General features: G+C 43.7%; 1 protein-coding gene across 2 annotated transcripts in view; it reads left to right on the forward strand.

The window, feature by feature from the left end:
- ryr2a (ryanodine receptor 2a (cardiac)) overlaps nt 1-22,154 on the forward strand; it is a 325,067-nt gene that overhangs the window by 262,802 nt on the left and 40,111 nt on the right. For both annotated transcript variants that reach the window (XM_061755631.1, XM_061755632.1), the window contains 9 exons: nt 3,957-4,095; nt 4,197-4,283; nt 4,428-4,691; nt 9,631-9,761; nt 18,798-18,840; nt 18,931-19,064; nt 19,932-19,992; nt 20,668-20,814; nt 20,989-21,123. In XM_061755631.1, coding sequence (XP_061611615.1) covers nt 3,957-4,095; nt 4,197-4,283; nt 4,428-4,691; nt 9,631-9,761; nt 18,798-18,840; nt 18,931-19,064; nt 19,932-19,992; nt 20,668-20,814; nt 20,989-21,123 — 1,141 coding nt within the window. The remainder of the gene's footprint in view (nt 1-3,956; nt 4,096-4,196; nt 4,284-4,427; nt 4,692-9,630; nt 9,762-18,797; nt 18,841-18,930; nt 19,065-19,931; nt 19,993-20,667; nt 20,815-20,988; nt 21,124-22,154) is intronic.

Genomic DNA, 22,154 nt, shown 5'->3' on the forward strand with positions numbered 1-22,154 from the left:
AGTAGAAGATGGAGAGACAGAAGAATTCATGTTATCCATTGAAATACAAAACAACAAACAAATACCACTGATGTCTTTTATCACAAATTTGATTTCTCATGTGTTTGTAATATTAAAGTTTGTTTATTCTAGATTCAGTGTTTAAGCAAAATTTCAGTTTGTTGTCATATGATGAACTTTAACGCTACATTTCTGGAGAGGAGGGAAGCATCGCAGTGATTTTTCATTAAATATTGAGTTTGGCCCGCGACATTGTCCCAATTTTTTATTAATTAGCAGTCGGCCACCGTGCCACCATTTTTATACTGTGACATGCTTATTAAATTTAACAGATGTCTGACATTATTTGTGGAACTTTGACCTTCAATGCAACCTGTTTGGTCACAGTGGATTATCGACGGGAGTACCTTTTCAAGTCTCGCAGCAAGGGCTTTCGAGATATTCTTCATCTAAATTAGTGATAAGAGCTGATAATTAGCCGGGCGAGTGCGGTCTTTGCCTGGTTTTAGTCGTAGTGTGATTGCAACTGTGTTTATATGGCTTCTAATCTGACCTTTAGCTTTTATCTCCTTGACGGTTCTGAAAAATAGAGGTGCTAGTATTGACCAGAAGTGTTTAATGAATTCGACTGAAATTCCATCCGGGCAAGGCGCTCTTCCTGATTGCATATTTTTGTAATTTTGTGATGGTCAAAGGAGTTTTAAGACCGTCTTTAGTTTCTGTGTTTAATTGAGAAATTATTCGATCATTAATAAAAGTTTCAATTTCTTTTTGGTCTGGGTTATTAGAAGATACATACAAGTTGCTATAATAATTGTAAAATCCATCCATCCATCCATTTTCAACACTGCTTATCCTGGTTAGGGTCGCAGGGCACTGGAGCCTATCCCAGCTGACTTTGGGCGAAAGGCGGACTACACCCCGAACTGGTCGCCAGTCAGTCGCAGGGCACATATAGACACGGACAACCATTCGCACTCACACCGTCAATGAGTGGGAACTGAACCCACGCTGCCTGCACCAATGTCAGGCGAGTGTACGACTCCACCATCGGTGACTTAATTGTAAAAGATTTAATTTATTTCTAGCGGTGACTGTTTATGGTTGCCATTTGAATCTTGATTAGCTGTGATTAATGATTTGTCTTTATCGCGTTGAAGTTCGTTTGCAAGAAATTTGCCCGAGTTATTTTTGTACTCACAGTTGGTGTATCTTAACTTTTGTTGTGGAAATTATGTTCTTTTTAATATAATGTTGTCTAATTGATCTTTTGAAGTTAGTTTCTGAGCGTATCTGAGTCGCTATAGTTTGACGAGTCCAAAGTCGTCCATATATTGCTCTGATATATTGCCGCATTGTGGCTGGTCGCTATTTTGGGGATTTGAGCCATCTTTGAAGGAATTAAGCAAAAAATTAAAGTCGCCTCCCATGACAACTATAGAACTGACTGATAAGTTAATCAAATGGGAAAATAGTGTGTGGAAAAGGCTGCGTCATCGTTATTAGGAGCGCATACATCGACAATTGTTTGTAGTTTGTTAAATATTGTTGCCTGCAATAATTATGTATTGGCCTTCTGGGTCCGCTACTGTACTTTTTATTGTCAAAAGTAGTCTTTTATCAACTAGTATTGAGACTCCTCTTTTTCTGCTGTAATAAAAAGCTGAGAAAGCCTGAGTGAAATTTGAATCAATGAGGCATTTTTCTTCTGCTTCGTTTAGATGTTTCTTGTAGTAGGAGAACATCTTTTAAATTGAGTGATATAATCCATAATCTTAATTCTCTTTGCCTGAGATCGAATGTCATTGACATTCCATGACACAAAAGTGTGACATATAATTTGTTGTATAGTGATTTGGAATAAATTGGGTACTATGTATACTTTGTTGCTTTTTTCAGTGTGCAGACGCGGTACAGAAAATGAATTGATGGATGTTGATGTTATTTAAAGCAGGTGATAAAAATTCTATATTTTACTACAACAAAAGCCAGGGTACAAAAAAGGGTAGCAAAGAGACATTAAACATACGACTCAAACATTAGTGCCAAGGGAATAATGTGGTGTGTCGTTGATTGGAGTGCACAGGGAGGGAATTGTTACAATTGTGTGTTTTACGTGCGTGAGAACAGGAAGAACAGGGAAACGAATCCAAAGGGGTGAGGATTCCTACTAATGGGAATGCGTGGTTCTGTTCTTATTTGTCTAAGCATAATGAAAAGAAGTCACTGATGGTGCAGTGGGACACTCGCCTGACTTTGGTGCAGGCAGCGTGGGTTCACTTCCCACTCAGTGACGGTGTGAATGTGAGTGCGAATGGTTGTCCGTGTCTATATGTGCCCTGCGACTGACTGGCGACCAGCTCCGGGTGTAGTCCGCCCAAAGTCATCTGGGATAGGCTCTAGCGTCCCGCGACCCTAACCAGGATAAGCGGTGTTGAAAATGGATGGATGGATAATGAAAAGAAGGAAACAGAAAACAAGCTTTTGCCAGTTAATAAGGACACCAAATCAGAAGTACTTATCTACTAAAGCCAGGGGGTGACGTTGGCATCACGAAACAGTTGACTGTCGACGTACAGCTTCTCAACCACCAACCATGCTCGTTTTGCTTTCTCACGATTGTTCTTCGTCAACAGGTACAGGATTTTACGCTTCTCGCAGTTTTTCTGATGCCAAGCGTCAGCAGATGTGCGCCGTGAGCGGACCACTGTAATTGGTTCGCGATTGCTCTGTTCAGTTGTGTTTCGTCGCTTTGCTTAGTGTGCGGCGGCCCTTAGAAGTCTGTGACAAGCTTTTGTCAAAATACCTCAAGGATCCAGAATTAGAAAACACTTGACACATCCTATTTCTTGACTTGCTAAAATCAGCTTATTTTAAGGGGGTGGACTTGTCTGAAGCGAGTGAACCAGGGTTCACCACACCCCATGTACTGCTGGGCCAATGGCTAGTAAGGCTTTGGTAACGAAAACGACAACCTGGGCAGAGCTAGAGGGCAACAAATCTAATGGCTTCTACTCACGGCAAATAAGCACCCTCTTCACGATCCTTTTGCGGGCAACACTTAATATGTTAGACTTTCGGAACTTGTCAATTAGTGTCTGTGTATGTTGGTCATGCAGTGGACAGATTGCCTGTACTGCTTATCAGAAGCTAGCACTCTCAGCATTAAAGCCTGCTCACAAACACATTTTCAGGAATATGCAGATTCCACGAGATTTCTTTGGTTGTTGAATGTCACACTTGATGTGCTCGCTGAGGAACTCCAGAGACACAACTGTTTGAATACAAGCAAATGCAAGTTCACTTTTCCATAATGTCCCCTTTAAATAAATTCATATGTAGTGACAATCAAAGCTGTTATCTTTTTTAAAGGCTGAATACTTGTAGCTCTCTATTGGCTCTCATTAGATATAAAAATAACCATTTTGCCTATACATACAGCGGCTGAAATAAGTATTTAACTCGTTACCATTTTTCGCACTAAATATATTTCCAAAGGTGCTATTGACATGAAATTTTCATCAGATTGTGTTGGGAACAACCCAAGTATTCCATGCATACAAAGAAAGTAGAACAAATAAGCTCAGAAATTAAGTTATGTGTGATAATGTGAAATGAAATAGGGAAAAAGTATTGAACACATGAAGAAAAGGAGGTGGAAAAAGACAAGGAAAGCCAAGACAACACCAAAAATATATTTGGTGAAATTTCATGTCAATAGAACCTTTGGAAATATATTTAGTGAGAGAAATGGTGACGTGTTATATACTTATTTCAGGCGCTATACATACCGTATTCACTTACAGATGTAAGCCACAATAAGAAAGATCATTGCATTGAAAATGCATATTTAACAAATACTGTTTCCTATCATACCATGTTATTTACTCACAAAAAAGTACAAAATGGGTGTGACAATGCCATGAAAATGTTTGGAAATCACTTGTGCTTTTCAGGGGTGAACATGAAGAGAAACAGGAGAAGAATGTGAAGATGAAATCAAAGGTGAAAAGGCATACGATCTCAAAGGATGAACCCGATTTGCAGGAGTCAGCAGTCTCAAAGAAGATCGTTGCGTATCAGAGGAAACTCCTGGTACATAGAACTACTTTTGAATCTGATTTTGTTGTTGTTGTTAACTGCTTTAAGGACATGTGTCTGTTGTAACTTTTCCGCATCTTTTGTTCCTCCCGCAGAACTATTTTGCTAGGAATTTTTACAACATGAGGATGCTGGCTCTATTAGTTGCATTTGCCATAAACTTCATTCTCCTATTCTATAAGGTATTTGCACATGTGAATGGATGGTGTAATCTTCCTGACAGTCGCGGACGGTCTTGCTAAGCAATTGCAACAGAAAGTGAAATATAAGAGAAACTTTCTCTCCACTTCCTAACTTAAAACTTTCCTATTATTTGAAATATTTAGGTTTCTAAATCCTCATCAGTGGCTGAGGAAGTGATCACAAACAGCCAACCAGACAGCACCATTCAGTGGGATCCACTGAGTGGTGAGCCTATGGTGGAGAAGAAAGATGGTGTAATGGATGACCTTGGAGAGCCCTTGAAGTTAGCTATGGTCCATTTTGTCTTGGAGGAGGGCAGCGGATACATGGAGCCCACACTGCGGATCTTGGCTATCCTTCACACTGTCATCTCTTTCTTCTGCATCATCGGATATTACTGTCTCAAGGTATGCTGTTTTGCTGTTCTTTAAAAAATATTTAACATCCTCCTGTCCACCTAATCATGCAGCATAAATGAATAAAATAGTTCCAGGCAAATAGAGTATAAAGGACCACTCAATGCACAATCTTAACTCAATGAAACTGGAAGCAAAAAGACTAACAATTATACTTTAAATGATCAGTTCTTTAGTAAACATCTGAATCTATGCTGTTTTAGCTCTATGCGATATTATCTCAGTGATACAGTTGAACTCATTTTGTAACCATATTTATTCATTTGAACAACTCCAACAGCAACGGTGCCTAGCGCTGCTTAAAGCTCCACATTTCCCCCCCTCTGTACCTGGATAGCACTGGATATTGAGGAAAAACTGAAGTGAATAACAAACAAGAACAAGTATCAACAAAATACAAAACTTGATCAATGACCGCAAGACTTAACACAAACATGCACGCATGGCATGGAAAACAAGGCTTAGTACTCTATCTCACCAGACAAGACAAACTTGCGCAAGACAAAGCGAAACACGGTCAGGGGGAACAGGTGGAAACAATCCGGCCGGGGTAGACAATCAGACTGGCAGGTAACACAGGGGAAGTTGCCGAAAATGAGAGGAGCAATGTTGACAAAATACAAAGTTCATCTTCTGTACAAGACCTTACACGAAATACTAATTTCTCGAACTGTCACCAAGACAACAATTCCTATGAACTGTGAATGTAAAAACAAATAAGAAAATCAATAAACATCAACCTATGGATCGACCTTCTATCAGAAAAACTACGACCAACATCACAGTTTTTAAGCAAAGTTGGTCCCCAATCTTTTGCTTCATAGAACCTCAACTAGACAAATTCAGCTCACATTCCTCCAAAGCGAAGAAAAAGCAGAAGGGAAGGGAACTCAGATTCAGACACGTATAATATTATCATCTATCTTCATTTACTTTATTTAATGTTTTCATTTAGTTTTTTTTTTTCCTTTTGCTGGTATTGTTGATGCTGTTCGTTTCTTTTCTTTCCTTCCTTTAAAAAGTGAGAAAACCAGAGAAAAACAAAAAAATATACGGCGGATATCTATTTATCATCACTAGATTCAAGATTTTAAGGATTCAAGTACTAGTATGATTAATATTATTGTCAGTATTATTGTTATCATGATTACTACAGTTGTTGTTTTCATTGCTACCAATGCATTCTTTTTTATAATAATTGTTATTATCAACATAATTAATTTCATTATTATCCGTGTGGATATTACGACCCCCCACAACAAAATATTTTTAATGCGTCCCATGTCCAATCAGCTCTATACAGCTATTTATATATCAATACATACAGTATAAGACCTTACAGCTCACAGTGCATGTTAGAGAAAATGAGAATCATGAGGTCAAAGGAACTGCCTAAAGAGCTCAGAGACAGAATTGCGGCAAGGCACCGATCTGGCCAAGGTTACAAAAATATTTCTGCTGCACTTAAGGTTCCTAAGAGCACAGTGGCAAGACACATGAAAGCCCAGATAGAGTTTGCGAAAAAAAAATCTGAAGGACTCCAAGATGGTGAGAAAAAAGATTCTCTGGTCTGATGACACCAAAATCGAACTTTTTGGCCTTAATTCTAAGCGGTATGTGCGAGGAAAACCAGGCACTGCTGATCACGTGTCCAATACAGTCCCAACAGTGAAGCATGGTGGTGGCAGCATCATGCTGTAGGGGTGTTTTTCAGCTGCAGGAACAGGACGACTGGTTGCAATAGAAGGAAAGATGAATGTGGCCAAGTAGAGGGATATCCTGGACGAAAACCTTCTCCAGAGTGCTCAGGACCTCAGACTGGGCCGAAGGGTTACGTTCCAACAAGACAATGATGTCACGTTTGGGGTTTGGTCGAAGGCGAGGAAGGCAAAGCAAAAACATGGAGGACCCAAGAGCAGGGAAGCAGGGAGAGGCAGGAGTATATAAAAAAATATATTTAATTCCAAAAAACAAAGGGAAACAAGGATCATGAAAAAGTCTAAATGCTAAATTAACAGGAGTCCAAAATCTAAACACAAAGTAACAAAGAAACACTTGAGTAAACCCAAAACAAGAAAGAAGACATGACTGATGAAATAACTGAGCGACAACTGGTGACTATGACATGGCACAGACAGAGACAATGACACCTGACAATGACATACTGCACAGACATGTGACAACGACAATGAACCGACAAGAACTGAAAGAAACCAGCCCCTCAGGTCAGTCTGGTGGCCATCCAGGCCACCCGAGGTGAGGTGCTTGGCTGAGCGGTTCAGGAGGTCGTCCAGGACGCCAAGCACCAGGGTCTTTACAGGGCCATTTAGGCGGACGGCCACGGTGCCGAACACAATGGAAATGCAGGGGCCAGGCAATAGGGTCGGGTAGCGCTGGACGAGCGCCTCCGGAGCCGGAAGGGGAGCCTGGCGCAGCTGCCGAGGAGCCGGAACGGGAGCCTGGCGCAGCTGCCGAGGAGCAGGAACGGGAGCTTGGCGCAGCTGCCGAGGAGCAGGAACGGGAGCCTGGCGCAGCTGCAGAGGAGCAGGAACGGGAGCCTGCCGCAGCTGCCGAGGAGCAGGAACGGGGCCTGCAGTCGCTTCCTCAGCCTGCCGCCATTGAGGTTTGTGAGTAGACGGTACAGAAGGGGCAGAGTGCACAGGAGTGGCAGAGTGCGCAGAGACTCGGGAAGGTGAACTTGGAAAAATGGCTGGTACTGAACATTGTGGCTTGGGGGCAGGTTTGAATAGACGTGACTTAATTGGAGCCGTGGAACAACGTGTGGGAACGGGTGAAAAATTAAGTGACTTGGGAACAGGGGGAAAAAACGAGAGGGCAAAATTTGACCTTTTCTTGGGCGCCTCCATTGGCCACCACGCAGCAGTCCCGGGTAGATGGCCAAACGGGTGCCCAAGAAAAGGTCCGAGGGAAAGGATTTGGACTCACTGTGGTTGGAAACGGGGAGAGGTGACAAAAACTGACTAGGACGGGATAAACTAGGTAAAGAACCAAAAAAATCTAAATCTGTGTCAGAGTCATAATCAGACAGGAGGTTAACTAATTCGGGGCCATCTTCACAATCAGAAAAATCTGAATCTAAAAAAACATGTGGATGTAAAATAGTAGGGCATGGTGAATAACTAGGACACAGATGAAAAGGACAGAAAGGACTGAACGATAGGGCGGTGGAAGCAGTTTGGTGGTGTTCAGGGTGAAGCCATGTTCTTCCCGCTGGGTCCTGGTCTGGTCGGTTCATTCTGTCACGTTTGGGGTTTGGTCGAAGGCGAGGAAGGCAAGGCAAAAACATGGAGGACCCAAGTGCAGGGAAGCAGGGAGGCGACGTAGTAGTGTAGTATATAAAAAAAATATTTAATTCCAAAAAACAAAAGAAAACAAGGATCATGAAAAAGTCTAAATGCTAAATTAACAGAGTCCAAAATCTAAACACAAAGTAACAAAGAAACACTTGAGTAAATGCAAAACAAGAAAAAAGACATGACTGATGAAATAACTGAGCGACAACTCGCGACTATGACATGGCACAGACAGAGACAATGACACCTGACAATGACATACTGCAAAGACATGTGACAACGACAATGAACTGACAAGAACTGAAAGAAACCAGGGAACTAAATACAAACAGATTGACGAGACAACGAGGAACACCTGGACAAGACACGAGTGGCTGGAGAGAACTGATTGGTCGACACAAGGTGGACGAGAACAGGTGGACACAACAACCTAATGAGTACACGACAAACATGGAACGCAGGAAAACATGGAACAAAACTAAACACAACCCAAACCAAAACACAGACCGTGACAAATGACCCGAAGCACACAGCTAAAATAACGAAGGCGTGGCTTCAGAACAACTCCGTGACTGTTCTTGAATGGCCCAGCCAAAGCCCTGACTTGAACCCAATTGAGCATCTCTGGAGAGAGCTGAAAATGCCTGTCCACCAACGTTCACCATCCAACCTGACAGAACTGGAGAGGATCTGCAAAAAGGAATGGCAGAGGATCCCCAAATCTCGGTGTGAAAAACTTGTTGCATCATTCCAGAAAAGAACTGGTTAGAGCGACAGCCTCACAGTTCTGAGGACCCGGGTTCAATCCACGGCCCCGCCTGTGTGGAGTTTGCATGTTCTCCCCGTACCTGCGTGGGTTTTCTCCGGGCACTCCGGTTTCCTCCCACATCCCAAAAACATGCATGAATTGGAGACTAAATTGCCCATAGGTGTGAATGTGAGTGCGAATGGTGGTTTGTTTGTATGTGCCCTGCGATTGGCTGGTGACCAGTTCAGGGTGTACCCCGCCTCCTGCCCGATGATAGCTGGGATAGGCTCCAGCACGCCCGCGACCCTAGTGAGGAGAAGCGGCTTAGAAAATGGATGGATGGATATGCAATATAACAAAGAACGAAATTTAAGGGGGTCTGAATACTTTCCATACCCACTGTATATAAATATGGTGGTGCCGAAGGGTGTGGGAAACCGGGGTGGGGGGAAATGGCTTGTTGGCCCTCCTCTCATATATAGAGGGGGCAACTGGCCTACACGGAGACTCTAGACTAATTGTTGATATATTTATTTACAGGTTATAGGTCAAATTAAAGGTGGAAAAAGTTTTGAAATGATTTATCTTGGTCTCATTTGTCAAATACATTACAAAAACCTGGTATTTGAACAGGGTTGTGTCGACTTTTTATGTCCATTATACAGTATGTTGATTGCTAATCACATATACCTACACATACATAAATATACAATAAACACAAACGATGATTACTTTCACACCGAATAAATAATGAAAATCAACTTTTTAAAAACCAAAAACACCTACTAAAATACAGTAGCACTGTTCCTTTGGTGTGCATGTGTGTGTCTGGACGTGTATTGTGCATATGGGCAAATGTGCCATGTAGGTTCCATTGGTGGTCTTTAAGCGTGAAAAGGAGGTTGCCAGGAAGTTGGAGTTTGATGGCCTTTACATAACAGAGCAGCCATCTGAAGATGATATCAAAGGACAGTGGGACAGACTGGTTATCAACACACAGTAAGTAGATTTGTTGCTTATTTTGGTTCTTTAAAAAGCTCTTGGAAAAAAAAACTGACAGAACTGAACAGGGATGTTTTCCATAAGAAAGGAGAGATGAAAGTAATATATTGTGTTTGAGGGTTCCAAATAGCTCTACTTGCAAGTTGTAAAATAGTTCCCAGACAGTTTCTGATACCTGATTGTGGTTGGACATGCATCTATTTTCCTTTGCAGGAAGGCTTTTATGAACAGAACTCCTCATTCCAACTTCTTGTAGCAATGATAAGAATGTAAACCTTAATACAAAGAACAATTTACATGGGTAGTATTTCACTGCTGATTTCAACAGTACTGGAGGTGGGGCTCGAAGGCGAGCACCTGGTGGCCGGGCCTGCACCCGTGGGGTCCGGTCGGGCACAGCCCGAAAGGGTAACGTCCGTCGCCCTTTCCATGAGCTCACCACCTGTGGGAAGGGCCATAGCGGTCAGGTGCAGTGTGAGCTGGGCGGTAGCCAAAGGCAGAGACCTTGGCGATCCAATCCCCGGCTACAGAAGCTGGCTCTAGGGATGTGGAATGTCACCTTTCTGGCAGGGAAGGAGCCCGAGCTGGTGTGTGAAGTTGAGAAGTTCCGACTAGATATAGCCGGGCTTGCTTCCACACACGGCTTGAGCTCTGGGACCAGTCGTTGTGAGTCGGTGGGAAGAATACTTCGAAGACCTCCTCAATTCAACCGAAACACCTTCCCATGAGGAAGCAGAGTCTGGGGTCTCTGAAGCAGGCTCTCCTATCTCTGGGGTTTAGGTCACTGAGGTGGTTAAAAAGCTCTTTGGTGGCAAGGCCCCCTGGGTGGAGGAGATTTGCCCGTAGTTCCTAAAGGCTCTGGATGTTGTGGGGCTGTCCTGTTTGACACGCCTCTGCAACATCATGTGGACATCGGGGACAGTGCCTCTGGATTGTCAAACTGGGGTGGTGGTCCCCCTTTTTAAGAAGGGGGACCGGAGACTGTGTTCCAACTACAGGGGGATCACACTCATCAGTCTCCCTGGTAAGGTCTATTCAGGGATGCCGTAGAGGAGGGTCCGTCGGGAAGTCGAATTTCATATTCAGGAGGAACAGTGTGGTTTTCGTCCTTGCCTCGAGGGTGCATGGGAGTTCCCCCAACCAGTCTACATGTGTTTTGTGCACTTGGAGAAGGGGTTCGACCGTGTCCCTCGGGGAGTCCTGTGGGTGGTGCTTCGGGAGTATGTGGTGCCAAACCCCCTGATACGGGCTGTTCGGTCCCTGTACGACCAGTGTCAGAGTTTGGTCCGCATTGCTGGCAGTAAGTCGGACTCGTTTCTGGTGAGGGTTGGACTCCACCAAGGCTGCCCTTTTTCACCGATTCTGTTTATTACTTTCATGGACAGAATTTCTAGGCGCAGCCGAGCCGTAGTGGGGGTTCGGTTTGGTGGCCTCAGTATTGCCTCTCTGCTTTTTGGAGATGATGTGGTTCTGATGGCTTCATCAAGCCATGATCTCCAATTCTCACTGGACCACTTCACAGCCGAGTGTGAAGCGGCTGGGATGAAAATCAGGACTTCCAAATCTGAGACCACGGTCCTCAGTCGGAAAAGGGTGGCGTGTCCTCTCCAGATGAGATCCTGCCCCAAGTGAAGGAGATCAAGTATCTTGGGGTCTTGTTCACGACTGAGGTTAGAATGGAACAGGCGATCGACAGGTGGATCGGTGCAGCCTCTGCAGTGATGTGGACTTTGTATTGGTCCGTTGGGGTGAAGAATGAGCTAAACCGAAAGGCGAAGCTCTCAATTTACCGGTCGATCTACGTTTCTACACTTACCTATGGTCACGTGGGCTGTGACCTTAAGAACAAAGATCCCGGATACAAGCGGCCGAAATGAGTTTCCTCTGCAGGGTGTCCGGGCTCTCCCTTACAGATAGGGTGTGAAGCTCGGTCATCTAGGAGGGGCTCAGAGTAGAGCCGCTGCTCCTCCACATTGAGAGGAGCCAGATGAGGTGGCTGGGGCACCTGATTAGTATGCCTCCTAGACGCCTCCCTGGTGAGGTGCTCCGGGCACGTCTCACCGGGAGACGACCCAGGACATGCTGAAGAGACTATGTCTCCTGGCTGGCCTCGGAATCCCCCCCGCAACAGCTGAATGAAGTGGCTGGGGGGGAGGGAAGTCTGGGCGTCCCTGCTAAACCTACTGCCCCCGCGACCCAACTTCGGATAGGCAGAAGGAAATGGATCGAAGAATGGATGGATTTCAACAATAATAAAATGCTTTCAATCTGTCCCTGATTCTTCAGCCCCCCCCCCCCCTTCCTACCAGATACAACCCCGAGCTAATGGACTCTGGAACACTATTTGACAACCTAAGTGGCTTTTCCACCAAACAGCCCAAGAACTTTGACTTCCTGGTAGAAAAAGGTTCCTGTGGCCAATGTGGTTTGTGTTTCCATCGCACTTATTACAAGTAGTTCCTGGTAGCTTAAGCAAATGAAGCTGATGTTGCGCAAACCTCACACCTACTGGATCTAAAAAATGCTGGTATTTCAAGGTTTCAATGTCTAATTTTATATATTAATCTAAATTTATAATATTTTTGTTACCTTTAAAACCTCACCCTTTATCCAGGTGATGCAATTGAGAACTGATTCTCATTTGCAATGCCAACCTGGCTGCCGACAGTCTTTGAAGTAGGGAGTTTTATTATATACAGGTTCATTTCAATAAATTCGAATATCCATCCATTTTCCATTCCGCTTATCCTCACGCGGGTCACGGGGGTGCTAGAACCTATCCCAGCTGACACTAGACGAGAGGTTTAGTACAACCTGAACTGGTCCCCAGCCAATTGCAGTAAATTAGAATATATTTATTCTATTTTATTGAGATGACATATCTAAATAGATTGGTGCAACAGAAGCTTGCAGATGTCTATAGATGTGATTTATCAGCTGGAAAATGCAATAGGGGCATGAGTCTGAAGCCTTACACAGTTCCACTACAAATTTGAGAACAATAAATCACATCTATAGTCATCTCCATGCTTCTACATTTAAAGATACTCCCGCCACACAGACAAGCACTATGCACTAGCTAAGCAGAAACACTATGGTGCTGGGACAAAATGGCGGACGAGGCACGGGCGTCGTAAAGTCGAAACGTCGTAGGTCGAGTGCGTCGTAACTCGAGGACTTCCTGTATATATTCATTGATTCGGAAAGACAAGTTTTTCTTATGTCTCGGCATTCAGGCGGTTACATTTTTCTTCATGCAAGTTCTCCAGCTTGAGAGAACATCTTCTCACATGCCTTTTATGGACTTTTTATTCACCATGTTCTATAATGTAATATTTAACTTGTTACTATACCACATTGTACAGTTTGTATATATATTTGCTTGTATTACAGTATTTGCTTATATTTTGCTTTGTTTTACTCGGCTGTCTGCAGCCAGGTTGGCAGTGCAAATGCCTTACCTGGATAAGGTTCAATTCTTCTTCTTTTCCTTTCGGCTTGTCCCGTTAGGGGTTGCCACAGCGCGTCATCCTTTTCCATGTAAGCCTATCTCCTGCATCCTCCTCTCGAACACCAACTGCACTCATGTCTTCCCTCACGACATCCATCAACCTTCTCTTTGGTCTTCCTCTAGCTCTCTTGCCTGGCAGCTCCATCCTCATCATCCTTCTACCAATATACTCACTATTTCCCCTCTGGACGTGACCGAACCATCGAAGTCTGTTCTCTCTAACTTTGTCTCCAAAACATCGAACCTCGGCTGTCCCTCTGATGAGCTCATTTCTAATTTTATCTAACCTGGTCACTGCGAGAGCGAACCTCAACATCTTCATCTTCATTTCTGCCACCTTCAGCTCTGCTTCCTGTTGTCTCTTCAGTGCCACTGTTTCTAATCCGTACATCATGTCTGGCCTCACCACTGTTTTATAAACTTTGCCCTTCATCCTAGCAGAGACTCTTCTGTCACATAACACACCTGATACCTTCCTCCACCCATTCCAACCTGCTTGGACCCGTTTCTTCACTTCCTGACCACACTCACCATTGCTCGGGACGGTTGACCCCAAGTATTTAAAGTCCTCCACCCTTGCTATCTCTTCTCCCTGTAGCCTCACTCTTCCCCCACCACCCCTCTCATTCATGCACATATATTCTGTTTTACTTCGGCTAATCTTCATTCCTTTGCTTTCCAGTGCATGCCTCAATCTTTCTAACTGTTCCTCCTCCTGCTCCCTGCTTTCACTGCAGATCACAATGTCATCTGCAAACATCATGGTCCACGGGGATTCCAGTCTAACCTCATCTGTCAGCCTATCCATCACCACTGGAAACAGGAAGGGGCTCAGGGCTGATCTCTTATGCAGTCCCACCTCCACCTTAAATTCGTCTGTCACACCTACAGCACACCTCACCGCTGTTCTGCTGCCCTCGTACATGTCCTGTATTATTCTAACATACTTCTCTGTCACTCCAGACTTCCGCATGCAGTACCACAGTTCCTCTCTGGGTACTCTGTCATAGGCTTTCTCTAGATCTACAAAGACACAATGTAGCTCCTTCTGACCTTCTCTGTACTTTTCCATCAACATCCTCAAGGCAAATAATGCATCTGTGGTACTCTTTCTAGGCATGAAACCATACTGTTGCTCGCAACTACTCACTTCTGTCCCGAGTCTAGCCTCCACTACTCTTTCCCATAACTTCATTGTGTGGCTCATCAACTTTATTCCTCTATTTGGTGGAATTTTTTTCCCTTTGTTTTTTGAATTATTCCCACAGCTCTGCACATCACCCTTGTTCTTAAAAATGGGCACCAGCACACTTTTCCTCCATTCCTCAGGCATCTTCTCACGCGCTAGAATGCTATTGAACAAGATGGTCAAAAACTCTACAGCCACCTCTCCTAGATGCTTCCATACCTCCACAGGAATGTCATCAGGACCAACTGCCTTTCCGTTTTTCATCCTCTTTAATGCCTTCCTAACTTCCCCCTTACTAATCATTGCCACTTCCTGGTCCACCACACTTGCCTCTTCTACTCTCCCTTCTCTCTCATTTCCTCATTCATCAACTTTCCATCTATCCAGCACACTACTTGACTTACCAGTCAACATATTTCCATCTCTATCCTTAATCACCCAAACCTGCTGCACCTCCTTCCCATCTCTAGCCCTCTGTCTGGCCAGCCTATATAGATCCTTTTCTCCTTCTTTAGTGTCCAACCTGCCATACATGTCATCATATGCCTCTTGTTTGGCCTTTGCCACCGCTTCCTTTGCCCTGTGTCACATCTCAATGTATTCCTTTCGCCTCCTCAGATTACATCGTCTGCACAAGATGTAATCCCCCTGCGTACTTCTACCTCTGCTCTTGTAGGTCACCCTATGTTCCTGCCTCTTCTGGAAAAAAGTGTTCACTACAGCCATTTCCATCCTTGTTGCAAAGTCTAGCACCATCTGTCCCTCCAAGTTCCTTTCCTGGATGCCGTACTTACCCATCACTTCTTCAGCACCCCTATTTCCTTCACCAACATGTCCATTACAATCTGCACCAATTACGACTCTCTCTCTGTCTGGGACGCTCCGAACTACTTCGTCTAGCTCCTGTAAATGTGTTTGCATTAAAAAAAAACAGACTGTACATTCCAAATATTTATTTGTGAAGAGAAGGTTTTTTTATTCCCACCCTCCCCCGCCCCACCTGCGACTAACTGGATTAGACTATCAGAGCGTGCCCACCGGCCAGCCTCACACCGGTGTTCTTCTCCTTTTGCTCGGCCGAGGAAGACCCACACGCCCGCTTGGGCTTGGACCTCCGCTCCTTAGCGGGACCGAGTTAGCCAGCGGTGGACCGGCTCAGCACCGAGCGCGGCTTTGGCCCGGCGACATAAGCTCGGCGAGCACAGAGTTTGTCCAGCCTGCTCCTTGTCCACCAAGTGCGGCTCATTGATAAAATGTAAAGATCAATGTCTGGAAGCCTCATGCCCTTCAGCCCCGGCCGAGGAAGATGCACACGCCCACTTGGGCTCAGACCTCCACTCCTTAGCGGGAGAGAGTTGGCCAGCGGTGGACCTTGCCGCTGGGGCGGAGGCAGATATCACCGCAAGCCTGTGGCGAGGTCAGCCGCCGCGAGGTCCGCCACCTCCACGCTCGATCGGTGATTCAAAATTTTGCTTTTGAATGTATTTTAATCCTCTTGTTTCGAGCTTTGCGTAACCCCGCATAATGGCAGCTCTGTGAATCAAAAGTAAACGCCTACAGAGGTCTATCAACCAATCAACTTTCGTCAGCACAGGCAGCCCGAACAGTTCCTGGTAGCTCTCGGAAGACCCTACCCACCAGGTGAAATGAAATAATTCAGGGGGAACCTTACACGTCCCTGTATGACCGGTTTCAGCGTTTGGTCCGCATTGCCGGTATTAACTCGAATACTTTTCCAGTGGCTGTTGGACTCTGCCAAGGCTGCTCGTTTTCACAAATTCTGTTCATAACCTTCATGAAGAGAATTTCTCTGCGCAGCCGAGGCGTTGAGGGATTCCGGTTTGGTGGCCTCAGTATTACGTCTCTGCTTTTTGCAGTTGATATGGTTCAATCAACCCGCGATCTCCAACTCTTGCTGGAGCAGTTTGCAACCGAGTGTTAAGTTGTTGGGATGACAATCAGCACATCCAAAGCATCACAGTGGGGGGGTTCAAGTATCTTCGGGTCTTATTCACGAGTGAGAAAAGAATAGAGGGGGAGATTTACAGGCGAATCGTGCAGCATCTGAAGTGATGCGGCCTCTGCATCGGTCTGTCATGGTGAAGAAGGAGCTGAGCTGAAAGGTGAAGCTCTCAGTTTCACTTCAATTTATTTTAAATCTATCTCTTTAAAAACTTCTGCTGACTTCAAAGTTGGTGATCTGTTAAAAATATTGATATCAGCTCCAGATATAAATACCTGGAAATTAAAGCTGAAATGTTGATCTCTTTTTTTCAGTGTACTGCAAAAATAGAGGAATTGGCCTCTCTGTTCCAATAATTTTGGAGGAGATTGTAGGTCATCCATCCTGGGGGAACTATTAATACCGTGATATTTTATGTTTCCATTGTGAAGCTGATGAGAGACCTGTAACTCCAGAATGGTAGGGTTCATTTGTCACATGGATGGAATAGTACATTTATTACAGTTCATTGTATGAGACTGCAAAAAAGTTTGGAATCATTTTGAAAGAGGGGCTTTGTAATTATTGTAATAAATCAGCTGCATAGACTAACAATGTGTTCTCACCTATCAGCCTGGATTTATTTAAAGGCACACAGTGTAACATATTCACTTGTTGACTGGCCATAATCAGTGTCTGCATTTATGCGTTATAAATGGTGTATTATGACCTCTGCTATTAATCTGATACATTCTCGCAAGCGAAGAATTTTAGATTTATTCATACATAAGAGTGGTGACCTCGTAGGGTGCGCCATGGCGGTTTGCCTTCCTGAAACTACAGCCACCGTAAGGGACAAGCAGCACCAACGCGGAATAACTATGCGGTTCCCTGAGATTCAGCGCAGAGATTGAGACACCGGAGGAGAAGATCAGTTTATAACCGTACCCCGGAAAATCTGCACTACTGCAGCGGCATAATGCAAGACCATGGATATGCAACGGAGACAGTAACGCCATCGACAAGAAAGCGAAAAAGGCAACTTAAGCAGCGGAGCATTCAAAAGAGGATAAACATCGGGCTTGCCTTCCCCAGGTGGAAGGAGCTCATGAGAGATAAAGATTTTAAAGGGACGCTTAAGTTGTCAGCTTTCTCCTCGACACTGCCTAAATTAGCCTCAAGCTAACTTTTTTCATTCAATTTTGTTATACAGTGTTATTGACCATAGGCAGCATAACGCAATAGGACCAACTGTCTTGTATTAGCCGGCGTTCCGACAAATTTTCCTACTTCTGCGAATCGTCGTACCGGAGTATGAATTGCCAGTTATATCTGTTGATCTTTGCCAGCGCAGATCAGTTTCAGTTCGGGTTCCAGCAATAAATGCTGACCAAACTAACCACAGCTTCCTCTCATTGCCGTTGCAGGCATTGAATCACCTTACAACAATCTCTTATAATGCTACATCAAAATGTAAATGGCGAGTAATTAGTACATACTTCTGAGGATCATAGCGTGTTGTTGACAGATTGTTGGGCAACATTAGCACTTTGGTAACATTCGTTTGTGTTTGTTACCAAATTGTAGGTACATTCTAGCTGGCTGCCACATGGTAACAACATTTAAATAAATAAAAAAGGCCTGTACACATGCACTAATGATCCGATGCATTTTGTAATATTTATGAAATTATTAACCTATTCACCTGAGTGAACAGTCCATCTACCCATCCATTACCACTACACCATCAGTGACCAATGAACACTCCGTGAAGTATCAGATGACAACTTCGAGGTTTTTCGCTATACTACAGCGATGCAGTTTTGGTTCTGAAATCAGGAGATTCTTCACCTGAGTGAAGACTCCATGAAGTATCAAATGAAATCTTCAAGGTTTTTTGACATACAACGGCTTCCATTGTTGCAATATGTGTTTGAAAAACTGAAGGGCTAGAGTGCACTATTCGTTTGGGTGCAACACACAATTTCAATGCTAGATGGGACTAATTCCTAGACAGACACTCCCTTTAATGGCACTAGTTGCCGCATTGTTGGTGCTTAAAGGATCAATACATTTTGTAAATAATGCCGGCCAGAGGGAACGTCCTTGTCTGCTCCCCTGGTGGAATGTATAACTTGATGAGCTGATCCCATTTGTAATAGCTGTTGCTTTGTTTTTATCCAGTGGATATACAATTCTCCACAGACATTTCCATGTGGTGCTCTGAAAGAAGTTATTTATATTGTTTCTAAAGGCTCAGAGCAAAGATGGGTAGGCAGGACAACGCCTTGCTGTGCATTTTTGTGATTAAAAGTTACATCAATTCCAGCATCATTTATTTAGATCAAATGATGCTTCTAGTTATTTAGATATTTGCTTTATAATTTTTAGATCTTTCCCGAACAACTATTGGGATAAATTTGTGAAGCGAAAGGTATGTGTCTTCGACAGTTTAATGAGTAAAATTCCATTTTAAATGCGTCTCTGAAATATGTCAATAGAATTGCACTTTGCTTTTCCTCAGGTAATGGATAAGTATGGGGAATTTTATGGTCATTACCGGATCAACGAGCTTCTGGGATTGGACAAGGCTGCTCTGGACTTCAGTGGTGCTCATAAAAAAAGAAAACCCAGAAAAGACACCTACCTGGCTGCTGTGTGAGTACATTGCACTTTTATAAGAGAGAGTAGATAGAGTACATATCCATTTCCAAATAAGACTTTGGGCCTCATTTACCAACAGTCCAGCTTCTAAACGTATTTATTCAGAAGTTATACGAATATACTTTTCAAGAAAATGTGGCATTTTCCAATGTATGTTTTATTGATCTGCAAAATTCATAAGGATATCAACGTGGTTAGGTTGTCATGAACGAAACAGAGGATAGGACCCAAAAATGCACGACTCCAAAACAAATGGACAGTTTCAAAAAGAGAGGTTTAATATACGGGCAGAGGTCGGTACACAGGCAGCAAAATTCAAATAGCTCTTGTCGGTTTCTGCAGTTAAACCTGTATTTTCGATGATGTTTGATTTTCCAGGGTTTGAAAATGCACCATCGAACGATATGCCATGACAGGCAGTCTGCTACTAGGCCTGGGTCTACTTTTGTCTAAATGGTGCTTGATGGTTTTTGTGTTTTAACTTTTCATGTATTCTTAAAAAAAACTCTACGTTCCCTACTCTGTGGTAATAAAAGCTCAATACCAACATACGTACACCAGCAATTTAACAAACGCTTGTGATTGGCTGAACACAAGAGGGTATGACAGGTCTCAGCAAATTGACAGACAAGCTGCGCAAAAAAAAAAATCTGATACCTTAAAGAAGGTATCTGATTTCTGGAGGCCAACCAGACTGCAGAACAAGTAGAACAGCCAGAAGGCAGGTCTGGCCCACCCGGTAGAATGCCTATAAAAAGAAACGATGCTGGCAAAGCTGCTGAAAGATAACATAACCTCTATTGGTGAGAAGGAAGGCTTTGGTCTAACGAGTACATCATTCTTATTTGGTTTTGTCAACAGGCTGAACTCCATTGATGTCAAATACCAGATCTGGAAGCTGGGAGTGGTGTTCACTGACAATGTAAGCATGGTAGTATGACTTGGCGACTGTGTCTGGAGCCACCATCTAGACTGATGATGTCAGATTCACTGGAATCTAGGTTTACAACAATGATGGTGCCCCCTAACACTGTGCTTGGTCCCACCTGTGGCCCCCCTATGAATGGATTTTGATGTACCAACCCAGTTGTTTTGTGACTGGCAAAACTTTAAGTCAGCACCTCCCTCCCTCCCCATCCACTCCCTTCGTTATTTCATGGTTGACACACCTGTAATAAAACATTTAGACCATATTGGACTGTCTATGCTTTTAGTGTAGTGTTTGCTTTTGATGTATTTCGATGACGTCAAGCTCGCATTGATTATTCCCAATCTCTTTGTTTACACTGCAGTTCCATTGACAGATATCCAATGCATGTCAGATTTTTATTCACATTTAGAAGAGGTCTAATTCTAATCGGATGATATTCACTTCAGTGTGTATTGTTTTTTTTCTGCATGCTGCCATGATGCATATTGGAATTGTCATTTGAACCATGCAGTATGAATCTAGCCTTAAATGCTAAAAAGCAAAATTATGAGCTGAGCTTTTTCATTAAAACAAAAACATGCTACACTAGATTCTAAGACCTTATCTATCCAAACAAGTTGTCCACCAGGGCTCTCCCAGACTTGTTGTTTCTCTGCCACCCTACAGTCGTTCCTGTATCTGGCCTGGTATATGACGATGTCCATCCTGGGTCACTACAACAACTTTTTCTTTGCTGCACATCTGCTTGACATTGCAATGGGTTTCAAGACACTGCGGACCATCCTGTCCTCGGTGACGCACAATGGCAAACAGGTCTGCTTCTTTGGGCCAGCAAATCTCCACTAATGTGTTGTACAGCGCAAGATAGCCATCTCATGATACAAGTGTCATCATTCATGGATTATATCTCTTAGTCTCTTTGGTAACAGACCACTTTTATACTTTCTTTATAATGGCTATTTTGTTTGTGACTGTCTTTCCTTTCAGCTGGTGTTAACAGTTGGCCTACTAGCAGTGGTGGTGTATCTGTACACAGTAGTAGCCTTCAACTTCTTCAGAAAGTTCTACAACAAGAGTGAAGATGGAGAATTACCTGATATGAAATGTGATGATATGTTGACTGTGAGTATTAGAAGGATTTCATTCATTCATTCATTTTCCGTACGGCTTATCCTCACTGGGGTTGCGGGCAAGCTGGAGCCTATCCTAGCTGACACTCTGGACTGGTTGCCACCCAATCGCAGGGCACATATAAACAAATAACCATTTGCACTCACATTCACACCTAAAGTATGGGCAATTCAGAGTCTTCAATTAACATCCCATGCATGTTTTTGGGATGTGGGAGGAAACCGGAGTACCTGGAGAAAACCCACGCAGGCACGGGGAGAACATGCAAACTCCACACAGGCGAGGCCGGATTTGAACCCGGGTCCTTAGAACTGTGAGGCAGACATGCTAACCAGTCGACCACCGTGCCGCCGAGAAGGATTTTACCTGGGATATTTGATCATACACAATACTAGTAGACTGTCTAGACTAGACTGTTTAAGTTTAAGTTCCCACTTAGTGACGGTGTGAATATGACTGCGAATGGTTGTCTGACCATGTCAACCAGGTCGCTGATACAGGGCAATATATAGTATATATAGTCTTTAAATAAATATATAATGTATATTATGTGTGTGTGTGTGTGTGTGTGTGTGCGTGTGCGTGCGTGCGTGTATGTACGTGCTTGTAGGGTTGGGCAGGGTTTGAATTTGAGCGAGTCCGGTTCCGATTGTGGTTCCTTATTTCGATTCCGGTTCCAAACGATTCTCGATTCCGTTTCTTTTTGGGGGCTGGGTCAAAAAGGTTTACATGTTTTTTTATTTGTAAAAAAATTGCTATTTTTTTTCTTGTCATTGTGTTGAATGTAGAATTTAAAATGGAAAAAAAATAATCATCCATCAAATTTTCTTATAAAATAACAAAATTGCACAAAAAAAGAAGTGGTTGAATGGTTGTCTGTCCGGAGTACAACCCGGACTGGTTGCACTCCGCCTTTTGCCATTAAGTCAGCTGACACTTAATGAGCTCCAGCTCGCAGTAACTCTGAACAGGATAAGCGGTATAGAAAATGGGTTGGTGGTTTGGTGAAGAGCTAGGAATAC

Source organism: Phyllopteryx taeniolatus, chromosome 19 (genome assembly GCF_024500385.1).
Source record: "Phyllopteryx taeniolatus isolate TA_2022b chromosome 19, UOR_Ptae_1.2, whole genome shotgun sequence".
NCBI classification, from domain to species: domain Eukaryota; kingdom Metazoa; phylum Chordata; class Actinopteri; order Syngnathiformes; family Syngnathidae; genus Phyllopteryx; species Phyllopteryx taeniolatus.